The following is a 25,229-nucleotide window of genomic DNA, read 5'->3' as shown; positions in this document are numbered from 1 at the left end:
AAACTTGCTAAGAAAGAATACAAACTAATATGACATGCAAATATATATACTCATAAGATGCCATCATTTATTATCTTACCTTTCCCAAAATTTTTCTCCCATTCATAGCAGCTAATGCAGCAGCTGCATCTCTGTGTTCATAAAATTCCACAAAGCAATATGGGTCATTGCTTGTATGCTGCAAAACAGAAAATCCAACAGAAGAGTTGACCCTTCTGCTATCGGGTTGCTGAGAAGAAAATCCAGGAAAAAACATTACTGATAGCTAGGCATATATGAGGTGAGATTGCATAAGCTTATGAAAGCCTAACACTTTAAAAATAAGATTTACACCTATACCTGACTTTGCACCTCAGAATACTGTTGTACTCAGAACTACAAAGCAGTACAGAATCATGACTACCAGCATTAAATCAAAATATAGAATTCTGGTGAAGTAAGTTAAATATAAAACAGAAGTTTATATTAGACCAAACAAAACCTCAAGTTCAGATTTGAGAGATAAGGACCACTCCTTACCACTGCTCTTCTCTCCCAACATTATTTTCAAAGGGATGAATTCTATTTATGCATCATAATCCTTCATAAACTGTATCCCATTGACTATAAAAAAAATACAGAAATGAACCAACTTTACAAACTTTACTCCTGATCGAAACTAGGATTAGTACTATTGATACATATAATAAGACGAGATTATGTATTTCTTTTCTGTACAAGGAATAAGAATGAAAAAAGAAAAATTTCAGATTTATAACCAGCTGTTGAAATGAAATCCCTACCTTTCAAAATCTTCTGAAGCTCTGGAGATTCTATACACTTTGAATTTGGTCTTCCAAAGACCAGAAAAATATACTAGTGATTAAGAAAAGATTTTCTGAAAATGTGTCTGAACAAAATATTCCACAACAAAGCTAAAATTTTATATCACAAAACACCAATATAAGAGAGTGAATACCTAAAGAGTGGATATAAGTATATGTATAACTGATTCACTTTCCTGTACACCTGAAACACAACATTGTAAATCAACAATACTCCAATAAAAAATTTTTTTAAGTGAGTACCTAATATGACACCAACAAATATAAAACACCAATATAAGATGAGAAAGTACCTAAGATATAACAACTGTAACACCTATGAACCAAAATGGAAATGAATTTTATAAGACTGCAACCTATATCGAACAGCTATACAGTTGTACAAATATATTTTTTACATAAGGTTAAAAATATCACTATTCAATATAAAATATCTAAAAATAATGTTTAAAATGTGGAATTCCAGTTGCACTTACAAGGGATTAAAAATACCAGATAAAATAAAGCTCTTTTCAACAACCACTGTTTTTCATTCCAGGAAAGTTTTAGAAGAAAAATCCAAAATAAGACGTCTAAAACAATAGTGGTGAAGCAACCAGAAGGCATTTCCTTGAGGGGAAAAAAGTGTAATCATTAATACTGACAAGAAAACTACTACGGGCTCTCATACAAAATCCTATTGTTGTAGCCACGTGAATGCTGTTCTTACGAGGCAGAGAAAGGAAATAGGGAAAAGACTCCAAACAGAAATACGCACTCAAATTCCTTTTGTAGAAGAGTTAACGTTTACCAGTAACACTTGCTGAAGAAAAGATTTAAAAGTAAATAAGAAGCTAAAACTGTGCTAGTCAACTTTTCCTTTTACTCCTACCTCTTCTGCCCTGATAGCCTCTAAGGAAAACACTGTTAACCACAGCAAAACATACAGGAGTCCGATGGTAGAACTATGATAACAACGGGCTTTAGTAAACTAGTCTACTCATGCACACCGACTTCAAATTTATCTAACTAGTAGTAGGTCAGATCCCATTCGATGTATGTACATACATGTACACACACACACACACATAGTCACATCACACTGCACTTCATCTCATTTAAGACACCATTTTTTGTCACCGTCAGAGATGTTAAAATGTTTTAACATTTGCCTTAGAATTGATAATATACATTTATTATAGTATACGGGGAAAGCTAGAATCTACAATAAACAGTATCTAAAGTAAAACACCGTAAAACTAAGGGGAGGAAAGGGATTTCTCATACACTAAAATGAAATTTATGAAAGGAAACTAATAGTCTGTACTAGAGTTCATGAGTTTCATGCCCTTTGAAAGCTTCCCATTTACACCACCACCAAGTGACACTCTGAAATCAACAGTGTCCTTAGCATGGTGTTGTCACCAATTTTTGCTGGATGACATAAATGTCAAGACAAAGAAATATGAAATTTTACAACTATTTACAAGTTCAAATGTAGGAGTTATAGAATACGGATAAATTATGAAAGTTCATTTCAAACTCCTCCACCCCTTCATATGGCTGACTGCGCACATAGGTTTAAAAAAATATATGTATCAAATGTTTCTCAAAAAGTTTCTAGCGACTCTCCACTTTCTCACATTTCATTCTTTTCTAAACCCACTCCAGTCAGTTTCCAACCCAACCATGGCAAGGAAACATCATGTTGAGCTCACCAATGACCTCCCTGCCATCTCTGTGATCCCTTTTCTGTCCTCACCTTGACTTTCAAGCAGAGTTTAAAGCTGTTGACAACTCTCCTCCTCTTCTAAATATTCTCCTGTAGATTCCACCATACTCTCTTGGTTTTCCTGTTTCCTCACTGGAGGATCTTTCAGAAAGTATTTCTTCCTCCTTAACTCAAACTATAAATGTCACTTAAGCGTTGAGATGCTCCAGGGCTCGAACCTAGGCCCCCTCTACTCTCTTCTCTCTCAGCGCTCTCTCTAGATCTAGGAGCTAGATCTTATCCAGTCCCATGGCTTCAAATTATCACTGCAAGCTAGTATTATCAACACTGGTCTCTCCAGAGTTGCAAAACAGTTTATCCAACTGCCTACATATAACGTCCATTTATATGTCCACTGCATATCTTAAAATTAACATTGCCAAAACAGAGCTCGATTCCCACCACTCCCTACCCCCCAATCAATCCTGTGCCTCCCTCAGTCATGCCATGCCCATTTTAGCAAATAGCATCACCATACACACAACTGCAAACAAGAATCTAAGGAGTCTTTCTTGATGTCTTCCTTTATGCCCCACGGCCAATCCAGTCCTGCTGATTCTACCTCCAAAATGTATCCCAAACTTATCTACCTCTATTTCTATGGCTACAACTCTAAAGAACAAGCTCCCCCCACCCCACATCACCTCCTACCTAGGCCAGTGAAATAAACACAGCTGGTTTCCCTCTCCTTCCACTCTTGCCCCCTACAATCCATTCTCCATTCAATAATCATTTTCCAAATAAAGTAACGTTAAAAATGCAAATAAGAATACTTCATCAGGAGGACTTCCCTGGTGGTGTAGTGGTTAAGAATCTGCCTGCCAATGCAGGGGACACGGGTTTGAGCCCTGCTCCGGGAAGACTCCACATGCCACGCGGCAACTAAGCCCATGCACTACAACTACTGATCCTGCGCTCTAGAGCCCGCGAGCCACAACTACTGAAGCCCACGTGCCTAGAGCCTGTGCTCTGCAACAAGAGAAGCCACCTCAATGAGAAGCCCGCGCACCGCAACGAAGAGTAGCCCCCGCTCGCCGCAACTAGAAAAAGCCTGCACACAGCAATGAAGACCCAATGCAGCCAAAAACAAACAAATAAATTAATAAAAAAGAATACTTCATCACCCTACTTAAAACCCCCACTGCAACCAGAGTAAAATCCAAACACTCTGTCATGGCTCATACTGCTCTATGTGATTCCAAACCCTGACTGCCTACTCCATTATACTCATTTCCCACCATTCACCAGGTTCCAGCCACCCTGGTCTTTGGTTCCACGAATGCACCAAGCTCATTACCAACGCAAGGCCTTTGTATGGGCTTGTTCCCTCTGCCTCCAGCTCGTAATGTAGATGGCACCATCTCGTTATTCCTATCTCCGCTCAAAGAGGAGATTTCTGATAGTAGTCATTATCATGTTGGTCCCATATCAAACATCCATAGTCGAAAAAAGACTCATCTGATCTTTTAAAATTTGGTTGAGTCAACTGCCCACTGATTAGAGATTTCTAGATCACAGATCATAACCAAAAAGCCTCAACATTCAATTATGTAACTTCAGTTCCCATCTCCTTAAGAACCTACGTTATTACTTTCACAAAATAGATGCCAACTGCAGCAAGACGTCATCCCTCACCACCTAGCCTATACAGCACCAACACTGCAATCATCATCACAGAACTTATATTCTCTTCAAAGATCTTACTCCTATCCGGAATTATCTTGTTTACTTGTTATTTACAATACTCTTTAACATGTAAACTGTTGTGAACCTCACTGGTCTAGCTCTGCATTATATCCCCAATGCTTTGAACAGTGCCTAGTACAAAGTAAATTTTTGATTAATTAAAGAAAGAATGAATAAATAATCAAAGACAGGAAGGAAAGAAGAGATAATATACCAGAACAGAGTGATAATTATCCTTATTAGTTAAGAATGAAGATCAAAAGGTCACTTTGCTTTACATATTTTTAACAGTTCCCCTCCATCTCAGAATATAACACAAACTCCTTAGCACAGCTCTGGCCCCTGCTGAACACTCCTGCCTCATCTCCTGGCATCTCCTAAGACTAATCCCTTTCGAAACTCCAACCACGTTCTGGTTTCTATCTTTCCCTCTATCTCACAAGCACGCCCGCTCTCTGTCTACCAGGCTTGATCAACATTCTTCTCTCTACCTGGACTCCCTTCTTTCTCAAATTCCTGTCTAGCCAGTTTCCATTACTATCCTTTTCGGTTTCAGCCTAGACACTGAATCCTCCCCTGACTGAAGACTGTATGGACCTATAAGCTCCTATAGCACTTGAAACCGTCAACTTCCACAGTATTTATTATCCTATACCATTAGTGCCTATTATTTCCTCTGTCTCCCTCATAGACTGGAAAATTCCAGCGCGCTAGGAACCGTTTTATTGTATCCCTAGCACTTACCGTGGTATCTGGTACATACTAAATAGTTGAAAAAAAAAAAAAGTGTTAATAAATAAACTGAAACCCGAGTCATTGGGCACTGCTACAGAGTCTTAACCAGGAAAGTATAAAAAGTAAGATTATTTTGAAAAAAAGGAAAACAAATTATCCTAACAATTTAAATTCCTACCTACATAAAGTTGTTCAATCAGCATCTACTACAATTGCTGAAGATGCCTGTGTGGCACTGTGCTCATAAGAACCTAACGTTCTACACGTACCAATTCTTATTGGAAATATATGAAATATAACCTAGTTTTTCAACATTCTGAGATAAGCTCTAACAACTTTTTACAAGCAGAATCACTTGAAGATAACTACATCATGAAGGACCCTTTGAAAATAACAACACAGAAACTTTGTCCTCTCAAATAAAACTCCATTCTAAACCTAGTTTGTCAGTCAAATCAAGTAAGTCAACACAATATCAATCTCTCCATCTAGTAACTTGAAACTTAAAATGATACTAATCAACTCATGTATCTCAAAATGTTAAACATTATGCTAATTGTCAGCACAGGGAACTGGGAAGATCTTACCTCTGTTATCATTTTACAGCTTTTACAGGGTCCAATCTGACTGAATAACTGAAGAATAAGAACTTCTGTCACATCTCTGGAGAGGTTACCTACGTATCTGTACAGAAAGAAAAAAAAAAAATCAGCAATTTCCCTTCAGCTCTGGCTCTAAAGCATTATCATCTACTCATCACCTTTTATTTCATTCTAACTTCCTCTGTCTTCAATAAAATTTTTCCAATTAAGCCTGATCCTTTGAGTGTAAGATTAACTCTCATTTAGGAAAGCAATAATTGTTCTTAGGTCACTAAAATATCACTTCAAAAGACTCTATTAAAAACAAATCAATATGACCTTGCTTACCCCCCCGAAGCATATTATTCTGTACCTATATATCATTTTCTCATCTTATTTGTTAGAATAAAAATAATAAAAATTTAAATCAGTCTCAAGATAACTACAATTTTTAGATATGAAACACAATTCAAAATAATGTATGACACACACACTAATAGCACAAATATTGATTCATTAAAACACCTAATCATAGAAGGATATCAGACACAAGGTGAGTTTATCTTAGACCTCCAACCAAAGCAATTACATGAACAAAGAAAAGAATTAAAGTTATAGCAAAACACAAAGACTGAAGGATTTTGTTCTTTCTGTCTTGCTAATAAGACTGTTATCGATGGTAGGTCTTCATAGTTTTGTTTTAGGAGAACAGGGTAAATTAAATTAATACTCAAAAATGCATCAGAATCAACAAAATACATCTTTATGTAGATAACAAAGCAAATATAAAGATTTCTCTAGAAATTCAGAGAAAATTTAAGACAAATCCAGGTATACTTTTGACTATAACACACCTAAAGATTTGGGATTTTTTTAAAAATTACTAATTGAATGTATATATTTTGTATAAGAAACTTAAAATACACGTAAGTTTAAAAGAAAAGAACACCACCACACGGAGATGACCACCTTGTATCATGGATCTTTTTTTTATTGGAGTAGAGTTGCTTTACAATGTCGTGTTAGTTTCTGCTGTACAGTGAAGTGAATCAGCTCTATGTGTACATATATCCCCTCCCCCTCCCCCATCCCACCCTTCTAGGTCTTCACAGAGCACGGAGCTGAGCTCCCTGTGCTGTACAGCAGGTTCCCACTAGCTATCCGTTTTACACATGGTAGTGTATTTATGTCAAACCTAATCTCCCAATTCCTCCCACCCTCCCCCCCCACCCTGTCCAAACACCCCATTCTCTACGTCTACCTTTCTATTCCTGCCCTGCAAATTGCTTCATCTGTACTGCTTTTCTATATTCCACATATGTGTTAATATACAATATTTGTTTTTCTCTTTCTGACTTTCTTCACTCTGTATGACAGACTCTAGGTCCATCCACATCTCTACAAATGACCCAATTTCATTTCTTTTTATGGCTAATATTCCATTATATATATGTACCACATCTTCTTTACCATGGATCTATCTTAATTTAGCTTAATAAACTTTAAGTCTTTCTCGCACTCAGCATATAGTTCCTAAAACTCACATCAGTTATGATCCTCATAAACCAAACAACATTTATAAAATTTAACATGTTTTCTTCTGGAAAGTAAAAGGACATAAGTTTTATTTTCCTAACTATAATATGTAACATCTGGAAACAATGTACTGAGACCAATATAAGCCTTGTATCTACGGTTGCCATAGTTTAAGATAGGATACTCTGAAAGGGAAATATAAGACTGAGAAAGGTAAGGTTAAGTGTTAAAAAGAAAAAAAAATTTGATTAAGAATGAATAACAATTTTCTTTTCACCTAAGAATTTCACTGCAATGGGTGCTAATAACTAACACGCTCTAAAAATGAAACACAAGTCCAATGTTACTTAAATGGAAGACTAAACCAGTGACAAACTGGTTTAGGTCCACTATGCCACCTTTTTGTTATATTTGAAGTAGAGCAGACCCATCAGTAGGCTGTGCAGTGACATACTTTTCCCAGCAGTAGTGAAACGTTATAGGCTTCTGAGCTAGCCAGACAATTGCCTATTTTTTTTTTAACTCATAGGGGTCTGTGAACCTGTATCCGTGGAATTTCTTTTTGTACAAGGTAGACCTATCTGAAAAGAAAATGAACAGTGACCTTGGTCTCTGAAGTGTTAACACTCAACTAACCTAAAATGCTAATAGTTAGCTCATTTCTTAAGAGAATAGGAGTGGATAAAACTGATTTTCACATATCAAAGCTAACTAGTAACAAAGTTAAAATTATCACTTGAATGTAACAAATTGTAAATGATTTAAATATTACTGTTTAATGATTTTTCCAGGAAAAAACTGCACGGGCATTAATTACCTTACATACCTAACAGTCACAATTAAAGCTGTTAACTGCTTCACAGGACTTTTATTCCAAGTCAACTTATTTCTAATCAGTTACAGATTTTGAAGAATTTCTAGAGGCATATTTAGATATATTAATTTATATTTCAAGCACTGATAACAAAGAGCAAAAGGTTAATGTAAGTTTAGAATGTCATAAAATACTTAGAAAAAAGTTTAATTTTAAGGTTTCCTATTTTTCAAATATCTCCACTAAAAGTTCAGTTGGTAAAGCAGCAAACTCCAAAAACTAATATAAAAATGGCCTTCCAGGGGCTTCCCTGGTGGCGCAGTGGTTGAGAGTCCGCCTGCCAACGCAGGGGACACGGATTCGTGTCCCGGTCCGGGAGGATCCCACGTGCCGCGGAGCGGCTGGGCCCGTGAGCCACGGCCGCTGGGCCTGCGCGTCCGGAGCCTGTGCTCCGCCAACAGCAGAGGCCACAACAGTGAGAGGCCCGCGTACCGCAAAAAAAAAAAAAAAAGAAAAAAAAAGGCCTTCCATAACAACATGTAGAACATCTTAATTTGCCAGGATAAAAAGGATATAATTCACCATATAATTTCACCTAAATTATACCCAAACCTGAGACTGCCTTTTCCTTTACTCAGAGTTCTGTAATTCATTCACCTACATTTGCCTTCATCCATCATAACACTTAATAAACATTTTACAGCTTTTAAAATACTATACCACTTAAGTACCTTTATGTTATCATAAAATTATCTGTCCCAAAATAAATACTAACAAAAATATTCAACTCTTGACCTGGTAAAAACATCATCTCTTGGTAGCATATAGAACTATTTCCTTTTTCTTTCTAAATCATCTACACTTCACTTTCTTTCTGCTTTGGTTATAAAATCGTCAATATATTCTAAAGTTCCAAGGGTTTAAATACAAAATTTCTACTTGAAAAACACATACAAAATAACAGAAAAAGACAAATGGCTCAAATTCTTGTACTGAGATCAATTCAAAGAGTAAACACTTAGGAAATTCCAAAACGATTTTTAACTCAAGGGGGTAAAAAAAAGAGCAAACCTTAGGTCTATTTTGTCTTCTAAGAACAGGAACTGTAGGAACTAACGCCTTAAAAATGGAAAATGATGTCTTTATCCCTAAATTCAGGGTTAAAATCAAATTTGAGGCTAGAACTTGGCAGTTTCACAGTAGGCAAAAGTTCACATTGCCAAACTACCTCCTATGCACAACCAGGCAGAATTTTAAGTTAAGAACACCATGCCTTTCAGAAGACTAATCACACTTTTCAATACTGAATGTGCTCTCACTCCGAAAAGATTAGCCCTCCGAAGGCTGAAATTAGCAGCACTTTTACACAAGACACTATGGCTAAGTAATATTTTTACTTTTGTTCTTGCAAATTCCTATATAAGAGGAAATTGTGCAACAATATCCTTCAACGGGCCTCTAATGTGCTGATCAATTTGTCGATATTTCACTTCAGGAAGGAGGCAGGGTGGAGGAAAGGTGCAGGAGGTACAAGTGAACTAACTGACCAACTATTTAAGGAATATCAACACACACATACATTTTAAAGAAACAGAAAATATGGTTAAATTGAATGAGAGGCTTAATTACAGCCACAATATAACCAAATCTATGGTACAGCTAATCAACTTTATAATGGGATTTAACAGTATTTACTGCTATTGCCCTTAGATGTTCAGATTATACTCTAAATGAATGGTTTATTTCCTCCTTTTGACTGAGTCTCTATCGGGAAGAAAACAGCCTTAAAGATGGCATTGCATTAACATGGTATAATTCCAGATCCAGAATTCCTACTCATTTTGGAGCATCGAGTAGATGAAGAAAATAAAACTACAATAGAACACCATTACAATTTAATGTTGTATAACAGATTCAGATATACCATGGATCAAATCACTGCACTCAAAGCTACACACGACACAAATCTGAAATGTGGGTCCTACAAGGTAGGTGTCAGGTAGTTCATTTCCAACACCAGTGTTATACAGCATGATCTCATTTGTTTTTTTAGATCCCAAGATACCCAATACATTTACCCCCCAATACAAAAAAATGTCAAATGGGAACAAAGAACATCAGAAAACAGACCTTCAAAGAAACTATATGACAAATTTTAGGCTCAACATCAAAGCAATTCTATATCACTTTAAATACCATCAAATAAATTAGTAATACTGTAGGTAATGAATATTTAAGGACCTACCTAGGCTATAAACACCATATTGTTTTCTGATGATAGAACCATATGTCTTAGCTTGTGTGTGTCTGCAGGAAAAAAACCTCACTAGTAACACACAGGCATATTAAGGAAACAGTTTAAGATCAGCTTTGTTAAGAGTACATTCTTTTAAAACATACTAGCCACTTGAAAGCCTAATCCAAAGATCACGATGTAAAATAAAAGGATCTCCATAAATAAACAAAAAACCCTACTAAGTATCAACCTCTAAAGTCACCTTCAAACTTTTTATCATGTTACTTGTATCTAAAAGAACCCTTTGAGAAGAAATATGTAAAATGAACACTTTAAAAAAATATGCATTTTAATTAAAATCTGACAAAAATCCAAGGGTGAAACATTTGCTTTTATCTCAAAATTTTACATTTCAATTTTTTAAAAAATATATAAAAATCAACAGACCGCACCACATATGACCATCATGTCTGCTTATATAATTTTAAATCAATCAGGACTTTTTTAAAAAACGGACTTAATATTAATTTAATGAAAGGAAGTATACAGTAATCATTGTAAAATATTTGAGTACCTCTTACGTTCCAGGCAGTGAACTAAGTGCTGCAGGGGTAAGACCTAGGAAGATGTAGCAGTCCTTGTCTAAAAAAAAAGAAAAAAATCCTTCCCATGGAGAAGAGTGGGAGAAGGAAAAAGGAAGACAGAAGAGTAAACATGTACTGACATACAGGTACAACGAAGCTCAAGATGTTTCTTTACTTATATGTATACATGTCACATTTTCAGATAACTGTAAACATAGACAACTTAATTGTGTTTCTGAGAAAGGACAGGAGACTGGAGAAGGCAGAGGTAAGAAATAAGTGACAAAGAATTTAGCTTATTAGTCTATGGTCTAAGATCTGATGGAGATGAGGAGAAGGCAGATGCAAAGTGCTTATATGAATTAAAGGTACTGCAATAGCATTTTATTTAGCATGACAAAACAGGAATTCTTCATAAGGAACAGATAGATACAGTTAATGAGAAATATGCCTTGAGGATTTACCAATTATTTAGTAGCTATTATGATGCGATGACATTTCAGATTTTTAAATACAATGTAAGTTTTATCGTTGTTAAATACATGCTTGCTAGGCCTAAATCCAGCTTTCCCAGATGCTTCCATCAAAGAACACATTGCTAACTAAATACCAAGTCTTGGCTTCAACAGATGTTAGAGGACAAATTTCAAGTTTGTCCCAATTCTCTTTTCTGGGAAAAGAGAGCAGAAATGGAAGACAGCACAAAACATAAATATTGATACAAAACTTCCTACTAAGCAGACTTCCCATTCAAGCATTTGATGTACTTAAGTTGACCTCAAATTCTCAAAAGGGAGAGCAGATACTTTAGTGAGACATTAGAGAAGTAGGAATAAAAAAGTGTAAGCCCCCCCCCCCGCCAAAAAAACAAACTTGTATTAATATTCAACACAGACATCTACCTTCTTTACTGAGCAAACTTTCTTTGGTAGGACTAGAGATGAGAAACTAGTCAAACTTCCTAAGTACCCATTCACCTTCATCTGTTCCCCAAAAAGTAATTTCCCCATCAGATAGCAGAGCCAAGTGAACTATGATCATATCAATACCAGGCAGAGGCAAGAGAAAACAAAGCAGCGACCTGACTGACTCCTTGCACTCGAGGCAGGTGTGCTGAGCTTCGAGAGGCTAGGAAAACCCAAGGTGCCCAACTTAAACATTTAATTAGAAATTACACTTAAAAAATGCAGGAAAAAAGAAAGGAGGGCCACACTATTTGGAAAGGAATGCAAATGCTGAGTCATCACTCTTCCTTAGGAAGGAAAGGAAACTCGAATAAGCGATTCAAAGACGAAATTCATTCATTACACTGGGCTTCAGAGTAAGGAGCAACAGCAAGATAGAAGAAAAAGCGCTCAAAAGACACATCGAATAGCTGATAAAAACATCATTTTATCTAACTCTGAAGGTCTCGACCCACAGATTAGGAGGTAACACCACTTTAACAACTGGTTGTCAGTTTAGCGCAGGTAGCGCTCAAAGTAAACTTCTTCATCCGGGAAGGGAAAGATGCTCCGGCGGCAAGAGGGATCCCTTTTGCACTTTAAAAGTAGCGGGCGCTGGGCGAAGTGTTTCTGACAGCGTGGGCGGGGGCACGTGGGGCAGAAAGACAGTAGGGGCTTGAGTGGTGTTCTAATGTCCGGCTTCCTCGGAGAGCTCAACTTGGGATAAGAGCCGGGAGCGACTGGGGACTTGGAGGGCGTGAGTGCTAATTCCTCGCGGCCCGCAGGGGATGTGGCTGCGGTCCCACCCCCAGTCCCACCCCCACCAGGCCCAGCCCCCGTGGGGGACCGGCAGCTCCCGGCCCAGCCCAGGGCCCCCAGAGCAGAGGGAGAGCAGGAGCTCTCCCGGGCCTGACAGGTTCTGCCGTGCAGAAACCCGGCTTAGGAGGAGGATGCAAAGAAGGGCGCGAGAGGAAAAGGTCGAAATAAGCCCCGGACCCCAGGAAGTGACTGTTTGGGGGAAGGGAGGGCTTCCTTTCTAAGGAAAAAGGGACAGATGAGGAATGCACTTCGCGTCCGCGAGCGGCCAGGGAGCCGCCGAGAGTCCCGCCTTCGGCCCCGCTCTCCGGCTCCCTCCCACAGCGTCCCGCGGTGCCCGGGCCTCTCGGCGCCTGGCACCCCTCGTCTCGGGTACTCACAGAGTCCGGGGCTGCCCGTCGTCTTCCATCATGGTGGGTGCGACGGAGCGATCCCGGGACAAGGGGGAGGGCAGGGCCGGGGAGGGGAGGGGGTGGGGAGGAAGGGGAGGGGGGCTACGGGCACCGGCTGGGGACAGAGGAAAAGGCACCGAACCCCGCTCTCGGGCTCTCTCCCCCCAGCCCGCTCCGGACACTGCGCTCCAACCAGGAGGAGCAAGAGGAGGAGGAGGATGAACAAAATGGCCGCCGCCACCAGCCAGGCAGGAAACGGGGCAGAGCGCAGGCGCGGCCCGCCAGGTCACCGCTCAGGCCAGCCGCGACAGCCTGCAAAGGGGACAACTGAGTGAGGAGGAAAACGGGCCGCTGAGAAAACCCTTTGCCGGGTCACGACGGGTCACGTCGTGACTGTGCGCCGGCTGCTCGGCGAAGCCCGGCCAGCTCAAGAAGAGATAGAGTAAAAAGAGAACCGCCAGGAAGCTGAAATCTCTGGGAATTGTGGTCCTGGAAATGAGAGAGGGAAGCCCTTCCCCAAAGGGCTTCTGGGAACTGCAGTCCAAAGAAGGCGGCCGGCGCCCGCAGCGCTCTGGGACGCGAAGAGACTTCTGGGGAGTGTAGTCGTACGTGAGACGTGTGGCGACCAGGAAGCCGGCGTGCTGTGAGGGGAGGGGAAGAATAAAAGCGACGTTAAAAGGCGGGGAAACGAGGTGAAAAAACTGCTGTCCGGGAGGTAGACTACAAGTCCCAGACTGCTTCGCGCTGGGGGCTGTCCTAGGGCTGCTCTAGGCATTTTAAGGCTCTTCTGTTGGCTCAGCCCGAGCTGCTGCGCCGCCTCCGTCCAGCCCGAGAGCGGTTTCTTCAACTGCAGCTAAGGTAGTGCCTTGGTTCCGCGTGGTGTCCGAGCCCTCAGGCCCTTGCGGCCCTCCTGTATTAATCAGGACGGCCGGCCCGCGGTCATCAACCGCCGCCCCGCGCGAAGGGCGGAGGGGCTGGGGGGGATCTCAGGCCCGCGCTGAGCTGCAGGCTTCGCTCGCTGGGGCTCCTCCCGCTTTCCCAACGGCCGGCAGCGTCCTGTGGGCACGTTTTCCCGCAAATAGGTATTCTAGCCTGGGTAGACGACTGGTAGATTGCTTTACAAGTTTCGAAGGTTTCCCCATCCGTTAACTCATAGGATAAGGGGGTAAGAAGGGCAGCCCTCAATTCAAATGACTCTTCGAGTCAGTGAACAGGGGGTGTTAATGCCCTCCTACCCCCTTATTTAGTTCTTAGAGAGGAAGTATTTGGGCAGAGACGTGCACAGACTTAAGGTTATGTTTACAGACATCCATCATATGGACGGGGAACGAAATCTTGTTTGAATATGTGGGAAACCATGTTCAAACTGGCTATATAACACTGTAGAATTTGCTTTGTCGCCCGCAACATTTCACGGTATGCTTCCATCCCCACCCCACCTCCCTCTCTAAGCATCTTTAGGAGAACGTGATTGAGTTCGTACCCGCTGTTGTAGCCTAGTGAAGGGTAATGGGGAAGAAGGATTTTTCAATCTGTTGCCGGAGCTTGAGGGTCCCAGTTAAACAGTGCCTTGAGAGTTGGTTTTACAAAGACTACCGGTGGATCCTAATCCTGTAAGGGGAGTGAACCGTGCGACAAAAGCGTTGTAAAGTCAATATGGGGAGGAGGGGGGATTTCGCTCTGGGAGGCTTCATAGAGACCGCGAGGAGAGAGTTGAGCCTCATGAATCAATAGGAACAGCAAAAGGGCACAGAGGCCAGGACCCATGGCTAAAATGTATGGGTTTGGGGGAGGGAGGTGTGGGGGAAGACGTGGAGTAGGGATATTGAGAGCTAAGTTAAAGAAGTGGGCAGGGGCTTTATAGAACCCTGTTGTTATGGATTGATACCAGACTGAGGAGTTTGGGCTTTGTCTTCCAGTCAATGAGGAGCTATTCAAGGGTTTTATTTTTTTAACCGGACCTGGGTATAGAACTGTATTTATCATAATCCAATTCATCATTGATCCATGCCTGGCCCACTATTAATTTCCTATTGTTGCTGTAACAAACTTTGTGGCTTAAAACAACAGGAGTGCATTATCTTAGTGTTCTGGAGGTCAGAAGTCCGAAATCAGTTTCACTGGACTAAAAAAACCAAGGTGTTGGCCGGGCTGGTTTCTTCTGAAGTCTAGGGGTGAATGGTTTTCTTGCCTTTTCCAGCTTCTAGAAGTTGCCTGCATTCCTTTGCTTTTGGACCCTTTATCTTCAAAAACAGCAGCATAGCATCCTCTCTGACCTCTGACTGCCTCTCTCCTCACCTCTCTTTCTGACTGATCATTCTTCCTCCCTCTTTGACTTACAAGGACCCATTGTGATTTCATTGGGCCAGGATAATCTCTCCACTTTAAGACCCTTAAACACATTCGCAAAATCCCTTTTACCATAACATAATAAATTCACTGGTTCTGAGGATTAGGACATAGACATCTGTGGTGGGTCATTATTCAGCCTACTTTTAAAAATGTAGTAATAACTGTGAGCCCTCCACCCTACAAAAAAGTTATTAGGGCAGCAACTTGCATCTAACTCTTCGGTTTGCCTCCCACACACACTGACTCATCCTCCTGCCTCCCCTCACCTGGGTTAACCATCATCCTGAATCCTGAATTTACCATTTCTTGTTTGACTTTTTACAAAATTTTATTATTATATATATATGTATATACTTACATATATATATTTCCAAAAAGTGTGTGTGTATACACATGTACTTTTGAATTGTTTTTAAAGATGTTATAAAAAAAGAATATGCCTATTAGAATGGCTAGAATGCCAAACACTGACACCACCAAATGCTGGTGAGGATGTAGAGCAACAGGTACTCTCATTCAATGCTGGTGGGTGTGCAAAGTGATACAACCACTTTGGAAGACATTTTGGCAATTTCTTACAAAGCTAAACATAGCTCCTAGATACCTCAATGAGTTGAAACCTTATGTCCGCACAAAAACCCGCACGTGAATGTTTACAGCAGGTTTATTTGCAATTGTCAAAACTTGGAAGCAACCAAGATGTCTTTCAATAAGTGAATGGGACAACTGTAGTACATCCAGACAATGGAGTGTTATTCGGTGACAGAAAGAAATGAGCTGTCAAGCCACAGAAAGACATGGAGGAAAAACCAGTCAGAAAAGACTACATACTGTATGATTCCAACTGTGTGACATGCTGGGAAAGGCAAAACATATGCAGATGGTAAAAAGAGGAATGGTTGCGGGAGATGGCGGTGAATAGGTGGAGCCCAGGGCGTTTTTACGGTGGATCCCATAGAATGTACGGCACAAAGAGTGAATCCTAATGTAAACTATGGACTTTGGTTAATAATAATCTGTCAACGTTGGTCCATCATTTGCAACAAACGTACCCATAAATGCAACATAGTAATAATAGGGGAAACTGTTGGCTGGTAGAGAGAGGATGTATTGGAACTTTGTACTTTCTTCACAATTTTTCTGTAAACTTCAAACTGCTCTAAAAATAAACTCCATTACAAAGGGAAAAAAACAATGCCTTTGTATCCTTATGGACTTTTTTCCCCCACTGTAACATGGGAAGAGTCAGCCATATTTCATGTATTTAGTTCATTCATTTTCACTATTGTATGATATTCCAGTGTGTGAATATAGCACATTTTGTCTGATTTTTCGTTAATGGACGTCTTGGTTGCTTCCAGGTCTTTACTGTTGTGCGCAGTGCTGCTATGACTATTCTTGTACTCTCCTGTTATAGATGTACAAGAGCTTTCTTTTGTTTATTCGAGTCTATACCTAAAAGTAGAATTGTTGAGTCACAGGGTATGTGAGTATTCAGTTTTAGAAGATAATGTCAAAAATGTCAAACATTTTTTCCAAAGTGGATACATGGATTTGTACTCCCATTAGCATTATGTAGGAGGGCTTATGAGTGGATCCACAACCTCTTCAGCACTTGTGTTTGTCAGACTTTTTACATTTTTATCTGTCGAAGTGGTAGCTCAGTGTGGTCTTAATTTGCATTTACCTAATCAATAAGATCGAGCGTCTCTTCATATTTAATAGCCATATGTGTTTCCTCTTCTGAAAAATGCCTATTCATATATTTTGCCTATTTTTCTATTGGGTTAAATGTGCTTTTTTTTCACTGATTTTAAGGAATTCTTTTTTAAAAAAATAAATAAATTTGTTTGTTTATTTATTTATTTATTTTTGGCTGTGTTGGGTCTTCGTTGCTGCGCGAGGGCTTTCTCTGGTTGCGGCAAGAGGGAGCTACTCTTCGTCGTGGTGTGTGGGCTTCTCGTTGCGGTGGCTTCTCTTGTTGCGGAGCACGGGGTCTAGGCACGTGGGCTTCAGTGGTTGTGGCTCGTGGGCTCTAGAGCGCAGGCCCAGTAGTTGTGGTGCTCGGGCTTAGTTGCTCCGCAGCATGTGGGATCTTTCCACACCAGGACTCGAACCCGTGTCCCCTGAATTGGCAGGCGGATTCTTTTTTTTTTTTTTTTTTCTGGTATGGGCCTCTCACTGTTGTGGCCTCTCTTGTTGCGGAGCACAGGCTCCGGACGCGCAGGCTCAGCGGCCATGGCTCACGGGCCCAGCTGCTCCGCGGCATGTGGGATCCTTAACCACTGCACCACCAGGGAAGTCGCTTAAGGAATTCTTGATGCTAATCCTTTCGCAGTTATGTATATTGATAGTATCTTCTCCCAGTTTACAACCTCTCTCTCTTTAAATGTCTTTAATGAACAAAAGTGCTTAATTAATTAATTAATTTTTTGGCCACACCGTGTGGCTTGCAGGATCTTAGTTCCCCGACCACGGGTGAACCCGTGCCCTTGGCAGTGAAAGTGCAAAGTCCTAACCACCAGACCATCAGGGAATTCCCAAAGATGCTTAATTTTAAAGTGGTCAGATTTATTTGGGGTGTGTGTGTGTGTGTATGTGTGTGTCTTGTTTAAGAAATATTTCCCTACCTCGAGGTCTAAATTATAGACTCTGAAAGATACTCATCCATAGAATCTACTAAAAGTTTTTAAACTTAGTATTTGAAATTTAAGTCATTAATCTATCTGGAGTTAAGTTTTATACAAATGCAGGGTAGGGATCCAATTTCATATTTTTCCATGTGGATAATCATCATTTTAAAATTCCATTCATTGAACAGCTCCACGCAACCTTTCCCAATGGATCTGACATGCTCCTTATGTCATCCTGTAATTTGGGTCCTCTAAGAAGGTAACAAGATGGAATTAGATGTTCAAGAGATGCATTGAGGGGAAACTTGTGAAGGATGAAAGGAGAGAATGGGAATAGGCAAGAGTCCCACAATACAGGTTGGACACTTAGGAAAAGAGAAGGGAGGAAGGAGGATTGCCTAGGAATTGCCTTCAACTTGTTGCAGCTGTAAGAAAGGCTTGGCTAGGCCATTGGGGACCCTCAGAGAAAAGTTTGCCTCTTAGAGGAGACCCATGTCAGACAGAAATGGCCCATCTCCTGTACCCCCGCTGTCTCAGTCACTGGCTGAAAGCAGCCTTGGGAGAGAGCATGGTCTTTATGTGAATGCTACAGTGGATATAAAGTTGCTGTCTTCTAACCTGGGCAAGCCCTGGAGGCTGTCCACTAACTATGCTCCTTGCCCCAGGTTCTCTTGGAGGGAGGTCTTAGTAGGGTACCTTCACGGTCACCAGAGTCCTATGCCAGAGTTTCAGATATGCAGAGGTTTTTTTCTGGGCTCTCTATTCTATGCCTGTGCCAATACAAAACTATTATCTTCATAATAAGCTCAAATCGTGGTAGGCTTAGTCTCCTCCTTCCTGCTTTTCTCTAGAAGTGTCCTGGCTACTCTTGGTCCTTTACCCTTCCATGTATATTTGGAGATTTTAAGCAGAAGAGTTATATCAGACCTGTACTATAGCAGGATAACTCAAGCAGTTGTGTAGATTATCATACAGATGAAAGATTTCAGGTTGAGAGAGCTTCTGGGACATAATTTCAATAGTCCAGGTAAGAGAACAGGAGTTACAAATTGAGTGGATTTAGGCAGTAGCAATGAAGAAGACAAAGTTATGGATACAAGATAACAGGGAGGCAGTAAGGTGGGAGAAAGGAAGAACCAAGTTAAGTCCCTTGTTAATGGCTTGGCCATCTGCCCAGGTTGTGGGGTCTTTCACTGAGTCAGGAAATACAGGAAGAAGAACAGGTTTTAGGGAAAGTTAGTTTGGTTTTGCACTTGCTGATTGCGTGTGTACTTAAAGCTGCCCAACGTTCAAATGGATATGGTAGTCTGGAGCTCATGTAGGGACCAAGACTGGCTATGGGAGTCATTAATCTGTAGGTATAATTGGAGTCTTAGGTGAGAGAAAGTGTCACCTGGGGAGGGTATGGAAGGGCTGAGAATATGAGAGGACACTAACACATAAGGAGAAATCAGAGGAAGAGGAACTATACCTTAAAAATTGATAAGGAACAATCAAAAGGAAAGGTTACTACCCCAAACCCATTAGGATGGCTACTACAGAAAACTCCAAAAAACAAAACCAAAAAATAACAAGTGTTGGTGAGGATGTGGAGAAATTGGAGCCCTTGAGCACTGTCGATGGGCATGTAAAATGGTGCAGCCACTGTGGAAAACAGTATGGCAGTTCCTCACAGTTAACAATAGAAATGGCCATATGATCCAGCAATTCCACTTTTGAATGTATACCACAAGGAATTGAAAGCAGGATCTCAAAGAGAAACAATACACCCATGTGGATAGCAGCATTATTCACAATAGCAAAAGGTGGAGGCAACCCAAGCGTCCATGGATGGATGGATAAACAAAATGTGGTATATACATGCAGTGGAATATTATTCAGCTTTAAAAAGGAAGGAAATTCTGACACATGCTACAACATGGATGAACCTTGAAGACGTTCTGCTAAGTGGAATAAGCCAGTCACAAAGGACAAATATTGTATGGTTCCACTTATATGAGGTACCTAGCATAGTCAGATTCAGAGAGACAGGAAGTAGAAGGGTGGTAGCTGGGGGCTGGGGGAGGGAGGGATGGGGAGCTAGTATTTGATGGGCAGAGTTTCCGTTTGGGATGATGAAAAAGCTCCGGTGATAGATGGTGCTGATGGTCGCACAATATGAATGCACCTAATGCCACTGAACGGTACACTTAAAAATGGTTCAGATGGTAAGTTTTGTTACGTATATTTTACCACATCTTTTAAAAAGAGGCTGAGAGAGATTTCTTCAAGAAGATAAAATGTAATGAATACCTAATTTGCTTGATCTTATTGAAAGGAGAGCAAACAACTGGGGGAAAATTGGAGGATAAGTTAATAAGTACATGGAAAACCGAGTGAACAGCAAATGAGACATTTACCAACTCCTTAAAAAGAAAAGTATATAGGAAAGGAGAAGTATTGATAATTATATTGTATTATTTGGCTCAGCTGTGCATAGCATTTACATGGTCGTGATAATAAAGACACTGAATATTGATTTAACCAAAATTATGATATGGTACATATTGGAGGATGAGAGGATAGAAAACATGCATTTGTGTGGTAGATGAGGGGAGAAAGAGAGGTAAATCCATACCTTTTGTAGTGGGAAGTCAATAGATAACACCTAAAATTGAGGAACCGGGAAATGGCAATATAGTCAAGCTATTGAAAGATAGGGATGTAAACACTAAAAATGCAGTTGAGTTGAAAATGGATGATTTGGGGAATAGGATATGAGAGAGGTTCCAGGAGAGAATTTCTGGTTTTCCTAACAAGGCTTAGAGATTCTGATTATTTAAACGATGTATATAGATCTGACAAAAATTAGAATTAATCTGAAAAGAAAAGAAAGCATCAATATGGTTGCACCAGTGGAAAAACTAACCCTCCCCTCCCCAGTACTAAGCTTCAGACCTGAGAGAGCCCTGTAGATGATGAAAGGCCCTACTTTTGGTAAAATCAAGCGACTAAAACATATATAGTGATAGTGAAAGGCTGATCTAAATTTGAAATCAGACAAATGAGGAACACAGACACACTAAAAACCTAGCCCGTAGCAATCTCATCCTCTACTGCATGTAAAGTCATTTGGAAACAATTTCAAAAAAATCACAAACTTCTGATCTGATGAAAGGTAAAGGATTCTAAAATCTGTGGTCAGTTACAGTTGGGGACTGGGATCCATTACGTCCTCCAGAGGCCTTAACGTGCTCCTTCCTGAAGTGCTTTAACTCCCTGATCTCAAGTCTGTTCGATCAGGACCCTAATGTGGACACTCATCAGTTGAGAGACTCTACCTTAAGTTCTCACCCCCTTAACCACTTTGAAAAACAGTTTGGCAGTTATCTATAAAATTAAACATAAAAATTACTGTATGATCCAGCTGTCCACTCTAAGTTATTTACTCGAGTGAAATGAAAACTTATACTCACACAAAACCCACACCAGGAATGTTTATAGCAGCTTTATTCGTGTTCACCGAAAACTGGAAGTATCTTGTGATAATTAATTTTACATGCCAACTTGGCTAGACTGTAGTGCCCAGTTGTTAGGTCAGACATTAGTCCAGATGTTGCTGTGGGGGTGTTTTGCAGATGTGAGTAACATTTACAATCAGTTGACTAAGTGCTGGAGATTACCTTCATTAATGTGGGTGGGTCTTGTCAAATCATTTGAGGTCTTAAGAGCAATCACTGAGGTTTCCCGGAGAAGAAGAAATTCTGCCTTGAAAACGTAACATAGAAGTCCTGCCTGAGTGTGCAGCCTGCTGGCCTACCCTTCAGATTTTGGACTTACTAGCCTCACAATCACATGGGCCTCAAAATAAATTTTTTATCTCAGTAGATAGATAGATAGACATAGATACAGATATTGATATGGATGATGTAGATAGGTATAGAGGTAAATATGCATGTGTATATATGTATAGGTATATGTATACATATATGTACATGTATACATATATGTATATCCTACTGGATCTGTTTCTCTGGAGAACCCTGACTGGTACATAGCCTACATGTCCTTAAACTTGTGAATAGATAAACTGGTATACCATTCGTACAGTGGAATCACACTTATCAATGAAAAGGAATGAAACAGCAAGCATGCAACAACAGCAATGAACCTCAAATGCATACTGCTAAATGAAAGAAGTCAGGTTCCAAAGTCTATGTACTATGTGACTCCATTTATATGAAATTCTGAAAAAGGCAAAACTGTAGGGATGGAAAACAGATCAGTGGTTGCCAGAGGTCGAGGGCTGGAAGAGGAGGTGACCAGAAGGGTTTGGGGAGATTTGGGGCTGTGATGGAACTGTTTTATAGCTTGATTTTATGATAGTTACTTGACTGCATATAAATTATACCTTCATAAAAATATTCTAAGAAATGAATAGGAGACAATCATGTAAAGAAAATTATTCTACTGAGAAGAAACTATGGTAACACAAAACTGCCTACTTAAATATATTAATGATACATAGAAATTGAGACTAAATTTGCAGTATAGTAATTATCTTACAAATAATGTCGGGGGGCTTCCCTGGTGGCGCAGTGGTTGAGAGTCCACCTGCTGATGCGGGGGATGCTGGTTCGTGCCCCGGTCCGGGAAGATCCCGCATGCCGCGGAGCGGCTGGGCCCGTGAGCCATGGCCGCTGAGCCTGCGCGTCCGCGACCTGTGCTTCGAGAGGCTCGCGTACCGCAAAAAAAAAATAATAATAATAATAATGTTGGGACTTCCCTGGTGATCCACAGGTTAAGACTCTGGGCTTCCACTGCAGGGGGGCCCAGGTTCAATCCTTGGTCGGGGAGCTAAGATCCTGCATGTGGTGTAGCCAAACAAACAAACAAACAAACAAAAAACTAAAGAGCCACACAAGGCAGTTAATAAAAATATTTTTAAAAATAATATGTCATGTACATTAAATTTAATTGAGATATATACCCTACATAAATTATACTTTTTAAATTAAAATAGTGTTATTTAAGAAATTTATATTAAAAAACCCAAACACCAATAAACTGAGACTGTTAAAAACAAAAAATCCATGTTGTTGCATGTGGCTTTAGTTTATTTTCTCTGCTGTGTTACCTTCCATTGTGTGACCATTGCAGTGTATTCATTCTTTCATTAATGTGCACTTTATGCTATCATGAGTAGTGTTGCTATGAATATTAAATAAAGTATTATTTAGTAATAATAATTACCTTTTCCTGAAATTTTACCATTATCCCTATTGCCTACAAATAAAACCCAAAGGGACTCTTATGGCTGCATCAGTAGCTTGTCCTGGGCTCTGGCTTCTGCCTGGGTTCAGCCAATGGGGAGTACTGGCTAGATTTGCCAGATAAAATACAGGACACCCAGTTAAATTTGAATTTCAGTTAAACAACAATACTTTAGCCTAGGTATTTCCCATGTAATCTGGCAACCCTCATATTAGCACGTAGGAGGAAAGAGGAGACAGTATTTATTCCCTCAACTTCCTGCCCACTGTGTCCCTACGCTACAATGGGCTGGCTGTGACACACCCCTGCCTCGGCCATCGGCCCTCAACATACAGTTCACCAGGTTCTAGTAACTGGTCCTTCTTGCTCTGTTAAGCCTAAAGTGGTAGTTGATAGCTCCCAGCTGTTATTAGTACCAGGGTACTGTACCAACTCCTTGTTACTCTTACTAAACCCTGCCCACACTTTTGAAAATAGATCCCTGATTCATTTCCTTTCAGTTTCCCAGTTTGAGTGTGTTGTCTGTGTCCTGCAGAGATGAGGCTGTTCCCAGCTTTTTGAGACAGAATACGTAAATCTTTCATTTCTTGGCACTCCCACAGCAATTTGTGTATACCCTTCTAACTCCTGGAGAGGCCAGAGTATAGGGCCCCTCCTGCAGGCCCGACGTAACAGATGCAGCTAAGCCCCTCCGATTCTTTCTGTCCTGCTGGTTTGTCACTATCATCTCCTTTAGGGCAGGAAAAGAACCAAAAAACTGTTCCAGGGACCTCACGGCTTCCTTTCCTCTCTGTGCTTTTGGTATGAGCTCTGTATTCTGAACCCTCCAGGCTCTTGGTCTCTGAAACCTTTTCTCTCTCAGTAAGCCTAGCTCTTGCAATTGAAAAGTATAGCTTGCAAGACCATTGTCTTGGTTAAATGTTTGAAAAATCCACTCAGAAGCTCTGTGAACTTCTGTGACAGGCCTAGTACTGACACACTCGCTCCTGAGATGATAAATGTCACTGCCTTTATGGACGAGGGCCAGAGAGCAGTAAGAGATTGGGATAGAATAAAGCCTCAGTTATCGCCAAATTTTATCTCATTGCATGGTACCTAGTATAGTGAGAGTTCAGTGCAATTGTGCTTAAGAAAGATGAAAAAAGTTAATAACATAAAAATAGTTATCCCTTATTGAACATTTCATCTGGGCTGTGCAAACAATACCAGTCTTCACCACGCCTGCAAGGCAAGGGAGATTTCGTTTCAGCTCTCACCCGTCTACCCTGTGCTCTGTGATTCATGCCAGGACTGGGAGTCTGCAAGGTACATTTCTCCTTTGTCAACTGGCCAAAAAAGGGCCACTAGGGGGAGTTTGGAAGGCAGAAGGGACTTGTTCCTTCTTATTTGCTTGCCAGGAACAGCAGATGGTTCCAATTTCCAACTTCTGTCCACATTCCCGGCATTGCTGGGTGGTGCCCACTTTTCAGCTGTCTGTGCCCCGGCTCCGTGAGACCCCTCCTCCAAGGTCCTGAGGTAGCAGCAGTAGCTGGAGCCCCCTCCTCTAAACTTGTAGGTTCTTGTGATCAACTGTTACACCAATGACCCTTGATGGATGATGCCTCTTGAAGTCAGTGCCCTCGTGGAGTCCCCGCCAGCATAACTCGGGCTAGGCCAGGTGATCTGCTGTGGCCAGTGGGATATCAGCTAACATGAAGCAGAGCCTGGATCAGAACTTATGCTTTGGGACTCATTTTCTTGGACTGTTGCTGCCACCATCACATGAGGCAGCCCCGTTTAGTTTCCTTGAGGATGAAAGACAGAGACAGAGAGAGAGGCCAACCACCAGGATGTCCCAACCTACTTTCCAGCAGAAGACTGCAGCATGAATGAGCCCAGGTGAGACCTGCAGGAGAACTGTCCAGCCAACCCAGACAATGTGAAGCCTCTAAGCTTTGGGGTAATTTGTTGAGCAGCAGTAGATGGCTGAAGCAGTTCTAATAACCCCAACCTCTTCTGTCCACCAAAGGAATGGTAGCTGCTGCTTGTGGTTATTATCTGTAGCTTCAAAATACCTGTTTGGTTTTTTCAGTCTTCCAACACATGTTTAACAA

The 25,229-nt window shown here is 40.8% G+C and overlaps 1 protein-coding gene and 1 long non-coding RNA gene across 8 annotated transcripts in view; one reads left to right on the top strand and one right to left on the bottom strand.

Moving 5' to 3' along the window:
• The window catches only part of TIAL1 (TIA1 cytotoxic granule associated RNA binding protein like 1), a 23,351-nt gene extending 9,903 nt beyond the window's left edge, over positions 1-13,448 (bottom strand). Inside the window, exons 1-5 of one of the 7 annotated variants that reach the window (XM_067024550.1) lie at positions 12,887-13,422; positions 10,737-10,804; positions 10,172-10,233; positions 5,583-5,679; positions 80-178 (exon numbers count right to left, since the gene is read on the bottom strand). In XM_067024550.1, the coding sequence (XP_066880651.1) occupies positions 80-178; positions 5,583-5,594 (111 nt within the window). In that variant the 5' untranslated portion in view covers positions 5,595-5,679; positions 10,172-10,233; positions 10,737-10,804; positions 12,887-13,422. Of the gene's footprint in view, positions 1-79; positions 230-5,582; positions 5,680-10,171; positions 10,234-10,736; positions 10,805-12,886 lie in introns of all 7 variants that reach the window. The other 6 variants (XM_067024549.1, XM_067024551.1, XM_059052474.2 and 3 more) reach the window with 6 other exon arrangements.
• Positions 12,483-25,229, top strand: LOC136793500 (uncharacterized). Its single transcript, XR_010838816.1, has 3 exons — positions 12,483-12,667; positions 13,067-13,756; positions 24,692-25,229. It is a non-coding gene; the product is annotated as an uncharacterized lncRNA (long non-coding RNA).

This window comes from Kogia breviceps, chromosome 2 (genome assembly GCF_026419965.1).
Source record: "Kogia breviceps isolate mKogBre1 chromosome 2, mKogBre1 haplotype 1, whole genome shotgun sequence".
NCBI classification, from domain to species: domain Eukaryota; kingdom Metazoa; phylum Chordata; class Mammalia; order Artiodactyla; family Physeteridae; genus Kogia; species Kogia breviceps.
This window is presented reverse-complemented; position numbering and strand designations above follow the sequence as displayed.